The 6,000-nt window shown below is 47.7% G+C and overlaps 1 protein-coding gene across 3 annotated transcripts in view; it reads left to right on the top strand.

The window, feature by feature from the left end:
* Positions 1-2,761: 2,761 nt before the first annotated feature.
* NPHP1 (nephrocystin 1) overlaps positions 2,762-6,000 on the top strand; it is a 65,663-nt gene continuing 62,424 nt past the window's right edge. For all 3 annotated transcript variants that reach the window (XM_037807657.1, XM_037807656.1, XM_037807658.1), the window contains exon 1: positions 2,762-2,882. In XM_037807657.1, the coding sequence (XP_037663585.1) occupies positions 2,814-2,882 (69 nt within the window). In that variant the 5' untranslated portion in view covers positions 2,762-2,813. The remainder of the gene's footprint in view (positions 2,883-6,000) is intronic.

The raw sequence follows: 6,000 nt of genomic DNA, 5'->3' as shown, positions 1-6,000 counted from the left end.
GGTTCAGCATCTGGGTTTGATGCTGGGGCCTGGTCATGTGCTATTCTGCCTTCCCAGTGGACCTAGTCTCTCCAGAGTCCCTCCTTTCCCGTTACCTATGTGCAGCCCCTGACACTCACCCCCTCTCCTGGCTTACCTCAGTGTTCCCGTCATCCTGCCTCTCTGGCAAGCGTCACTCACCCCCGAGGCCTGTCCAGGCCCTTACATGGTTTTCTGCCACCCCACCCCATTCTTGTCTTCTGTCCACTGCCTCTTTACCCTGTGTCTGTGTGTTCCCAGTCCCATACTGGGCAGTTCTTGACATTACCTCTCACCATTTCCCGTCTAGCCCTCCACCCCTTGTCCTACAGAAGTGTGTTTTTTCCCCTGAAAACCCTGTCTTGCATGGAGATGTTACTTTTTTGCATGTTCACCAAAAATTGACAGTGGGAACTCAGAGCCAGGGGTCACAAGGCCAGTCATATGCCTTGGAAATGACACACAGTTAATTCTTTGAAACACATGCCCCACTTGTCACTGCTGTTTATGCCCAGCAGCTCCCTGTCTTGGCCCACTTCTTGTCTCCTTTCCCTCCCCTTCTGCCCCACATTCGGCCCCTCAGACTTCCTGCTCCATCCTGTATCCCTTCAGCTGTACCTGGACCTCACTGTCGTAGTCTTGGGCCCCATGGGCACTGTTCTAGTTCGCTAATGCTGTGGAATGCAAAACACCAGAGATGGATTGGCTTTTATAAAAAGGGGGTTTATTTGGCTACACAGTTACAGTCTTAAGGCCATAAAGTGTCCAAGGTAACACATCAGTAATCGGGTACCTTCACTGGAGGATGGCCAATGGCATCCGGAAAACCTCTTTTAGCTGGGAAGGCACGTGGCTGGTGTCTGCTCCAAAGTTCTGGTTTCAAAATGGCTTTCTCCCAGGACGTTCCTCTCTAGCAAGCTTGCTCCTCTCCAAAACATCACTCACAGCTGCACTGAGTTCCTTCTCTTTGAGTCAGCTCATTTATATGGCTCCACTGATGAAGGCCCACCCTGAATGGGTGGGGCCATGCCTCCATGGGAACATCTTATCAGAATCATCACCCACAGCTGGGTGGGGCACATTCCAAGCAAATCTAATCAGCACCAAAACGTCTGCCCCACAAGACTACATCAAAGATAATGGTGTTTGGGGGACATAATACATTCAAACTGGCACAGGCACATTGTACTTGGCCTCTTTTGTCTCTGGGAAATCTTCCTCTGAAGATGGCTCACATCCTCCAGATCTTCCACTCTGAACTTTTAAGTAACATGAGCCATAATAAGAAATTAACCCAATATAAAGACATGAGCTACAACCAGACAATGCCAAGTGCTAGCAAGGATATGGTGAACAAAAACTCATACACAGCTGGTAGTGTAAATTACTACCATCACTTTGGGAAACAAGGCAGTACCTACTAAACTGGCCACAAATATGTCCTGTGACCCACCATAGTGTACCCATGTTCACCAAAAGACATGCCCCAGAATGTTCTTAGCGGCACTATTTATAACCCTAAACTGGAAATTGTCAATTTAGGGTCTGTCATACAATGAAATGCCAGAGAGCAGTGAGAATGGACAAACCACAACCACGTGCGACCTACAGGTGCAGCTTAGACGCATTATGTTGAGTGGAAGAAGCCATCGGCAAGAGCACACGCACGATTTCCAAAAAAATGGGCAAAGTGTCTGCTGTTAAAAGTTCAGATAGGTTTACCTTTGGTGGGAGAGCGGGAGAAGGGCCACTCAGGCTGGTGGTGGTCTGTTTCTTCTAACATTGGGTGGGGTATAGAAATATGTGAATGCAAACAGCCTTCACACTGGGTAAGGACTTGCTGCTATCACTGTATCCCCTCTTCTGGATGTATGTTACATGGGGGTGCGTTCAGGGAGTGAAAATCCAGTCAGCTCGACGCTGTGGTTGTGCACTTTCCTCTATATTATACTTAAGGAAAAAGTGCCCGAAACAGGAAAGAGAAAGCAGCAAGGCGCGGAATGGAGTGATCGGTCGTGCAGGAGAGGATTCGTCTGTCACCACGGCTTGTCATGGAAGTGAGCCCGGACCAGCGTTCCTGTTCAAGTCAACCTTGGTGTAGGGAAACAGTTGGGGAACCGGACTTGTAGGAGGAAATGCTACTACGGCTTCCCCGAGAGGCCAGGTAAGAAGGAGTTACGGACTCCACAGAGACAAGCACCGTCCTGGCTGAACCACGAGGTAAGGAAACTGCAGCAACACCCCAAGTGGCAAAGAAGTCAAAACTGCCTTCGCGTGCGAGGATGCAACAGAACCCCGGGCCCCGCGAGGGCCCCACAGAAGAGCTACCTGTGCGGGCAGGGGAGGCGCGTCGAGTGGCTTAGCGCAGCTGGAAGTATCGTCATGAAAGATCCATGTATGAAAGTGCTCGCGTGTGGTCTCGGCGGGGACCGGGCCGTGTCCCGCGTTGGAATCGCGAGGCCAGCACGATCCCCCGGGACGCGCGGGGCCGCGGCTGCCGCCAGGGGCCGCTCCCGGCCCTTCCCCGGCCCTTCCCGGGCCTTTCCCGCCCTCCCGCCCCCGCCCCCGCCCCCGCCCCCGCCCCGCCCCCGGCCAGGCCTCCTCTCGGCTCTCCTGGCCCCGCCCCCGAGCCGTTCCAGGCCCCACCCAGCCCCTCTCTGCCCCGCCCCTCAACCGCCTCCCGGCCCCACCCCCAGGGCGCGGCAGACGCGGGGCGATGGCGTCACCGGCCGGCGCCGCCGCTGGGTTTCCCTGGCAACCGGCGTCCACCGCGGAGGCAGCGCGGCGGCGGGGCGATGCTGGCCAGGCGCCCCCGCGACCCCCTCCGGGCGGTGCAGCGCCGCAGCCGGGAGCTGCAGCAGGAGGTATGGTCGGGCGAGGGGGCGCCGTGGGCGCTGCTCCCCACTCCCGTCCCCGCCCTCTGAGTTCCCGACTTGTAAGACGGCCCCGCAACTCCCACCCTGACCCCCCGAAAATGGTGACCGCCCACCGGCATCTCCGGCTCCTGCCCTGACCGCGCGCCTAACCTGGTCGCCTCCAAAGCTGAGCTCCTGCAGGGTCCCCCCAGTGTGCCCCGCCGCGCGCGCCCCCCTCCAGGGTCTTCCCGGGGAGCGGCGGGTAGTGCGCGGCGTCTGGGGCTGCGCGGTGTGTCCGCGGAGCCTCGAGGCCCGGCGGCGAGCAGGGGTGCGGGCGGGAGAGAGAGCTGGAGACCGATGACGCGAGAGGATCGCCGCGCAGAGCAGACGCCCGGGGCGGGGGGCGAGTGGGGCCGCGGGCGCGCGCCCCAGCGGGAAGCCCCGCGCCAGGAGGGCGGCGAGACGGCGCGCAGCCAATGCTCCTGCGCCTTGGCTCGGGGGTTCCGTTTCCAGGAATCCGCCGTGGGTAGAAGTTAAAAATCGGGGCAGGGATTCATATGTGAATGTGTTCCTCAGAGTATTAACTATAATAGGGAAAAACTGATACAATTTAAAGATCCGCAATAGGGGATGGATGAATAACCCATGATGGGATAGAATGCTGTGTGAAATTTTGATAATAGATTCTAATGTGTTGGGGTGTTATTTGGATAAATGTCAAGTTAGAAAAACTATAAAATTGAATATACAGTATTTCAATAAAATTCTTTCTCACTCTATGTATGTATGTAATATGCATAGAAAAAAGATAGAAACATGCCAAAATGGTATCTTTTTTGTGGTAGAAAGCTGATTATTTTTTTTATTTTCAACTTTTTGAACACCAAATGCAAATTATTTCAAAAAATAAGAAAAAATGTAAGTGGTAATTAATGGATTGGTCATTTATTTTCTGAAATTATTTCATTTTACTCCTTTTCCTTTTATTTGATCCATTAGCAAGTATTGTTTTCACTAAATGAATTATAATCTTTCACGAGAAAGAGATTTACTGAACGCTCTTATTTTACAAAGTTTTGGACTCTCGCTTAAAAACATTTGCGGGATAGAGGATTCTTAAGAGACTTGGTATTTGAATTATAGTGGCACAACAGAGGCAAAACACTTTTCGTTAGAAATAAAAATAAAACTTGATGGGGTATTGACTTTTGCTGAGCTTTGGCTAGACTCTTAATGTGGTTCTGAATCTAATTTTAAACTTAGTGGGACATTAGGAAAACCAGAAAAAGTTCGGATAAAACAAAAATGAAACTAAACAATCACAAGGATTATTCAGCCTGGAGAATTGGCTCGGGAGCAGTCAACACCTGGAAGTATTGTGACAGTGTTAGCTAATTCTTGCCTCTCACAGAGGACACCTGAAGCCAAAAAAGGACTCGATTTCCAACTCATTGTCCATGGGACAAGTAAACAAAAGCTCATTTGGGTCGTGCCCGTGGTGGCTGGCTCTGTCCTCTGGTGTGTGCCTCTTGTCGGTAACACTCAGAGTCAAACAGCTAGAGTAGAAGCTACTGAAGTAAAAAAATTTATCTTGGTAATATACATGTATAACAAAGTTTCTCATCTTATGAATCTTAAAGTATACAATTAAGTGATATTAATTACATTCACAATGTTGTGCTACCATCACTGCTACCAAGACATTTTCATCACCCCAAACAGAAACCGTATCTATTGATCAATAATTCTCCATTCCCCCTTCTCCCTCTGGTAACTTCTAATCTCCTTTCTGTGTCTGTGAATTTGCTTATTCATAGAGTTATGGAATTATGTAATATTTGCCCTTTTGGGTCTGGTTTATTTCACTCAGCATCATGTTTTCAAGGTTTATCCATGTTGTAACATGTATCAGAACTTCATTCTGTTTTTTTTTTTTTTGGCTGAATAATATTTCATTGTGTGGATATACCACATTTTATTTATCCATTCATCTGTTGATAGATACTTGGTTTGTTTCCATCTTTTGGCCATTGTGAATAATGCTGCTGTAAACACTGGTGTAGAAGTATCTGTTTGAGTCCCTGCTTTCAATTCTTTGGGGATAGAATTATTGGGTCATATGGTAGTTCAATAGTTAGCTTACTGAGGAATTGCCTAAGTGCTTTCCACAGGAGCTGCACCATTTTACATTCAACCAAAAATGTACTGATCTCAATTCTCTACATCCTTGTCAAAACTTGTTATTTTCTGATTTTTTTAATAATACCTGTCCTTCTGGGAGTGAAGTGGTATCTCATTCTGGTTTTGATTTGCATTTCTCTTGAGCATCTTTTCTTGGGCTTGATGACCATTTGTATGTCTTCTTTGAAGAAATGTCTATTGAAATTCTTTACCCATTTATTTAATTGGGTTGTTTGTGGTTGTTGAGTTGTAGTGGTTCCTTATATATTCTGGATATTGAAGCCTTATCAGATATATGATTTGCAACTATTTTCTCCCATTCTGTAGGTTGTCTTTTCACTTTATTGATAATGTCCTTTGATATACCAAAGTGTTTATCTTTGATGAAGTATACTTATCTGTTTTTTTTTTTCTTTTGTTGCTTGTGCTTGTGGTATTATATCTAAGACTCCATCACCAAATCCAAGATTCTGAAGAGTTTCCCTTATATTATCTTCTAGGAAGCTATGGTTTTAGCTTTTACATTTAAGTCCTAGATCCATTTTGAGTTAATTTTTGTAAATGATGTGAGGTAAGGATCTGTCTTCATTTTTTTTTTGTATGTGAACATCCTGTTTTCCCAGCACCATTTATTGAAAAAACTATTCTTTCCCCATTGAATGTACGTGGCACCGTTGTCAAAAATCAATTGGCCATAGATGTATGGATGTATTTCTGGTGTCTCACTTGTATTCTATATGTTTATCCCGTAACCAGCACCACACTGTTGTGATTACTGTAACTTCATAATAAATTTTGAAATAGGGAAGTGTGAGGCATCCAACTTTGTTCTTTTTGATTTGGCTGTTCAGGGCCCCTTGCAATTCCATATGAATTTGAGGATCGCCTTTTCCATTTCTGCAAAAAGGTGGCTGGAGTTCTGATAGGGATTGTGTTGAATGTATAG

This window comes from Choloepus didactylus, chromosome 17, assembly GCF_015220235.1.
Source record: "Choloepus didactylus isolate mChoDid1 chromosome 17, mChoDid1.pri, whole genome shotgun sequence".
NCBI lineage: Eukaryota > Metazoa > Chordata > Mammalia > Pilosa > Megalonychidae > Choloepus > Choloepus didactylus.
The sequence above is the reverse complement of the archived record's forward strand: the minus strand, read 5'-3'. Positions and strand labels throughout refer to the sequence as shown.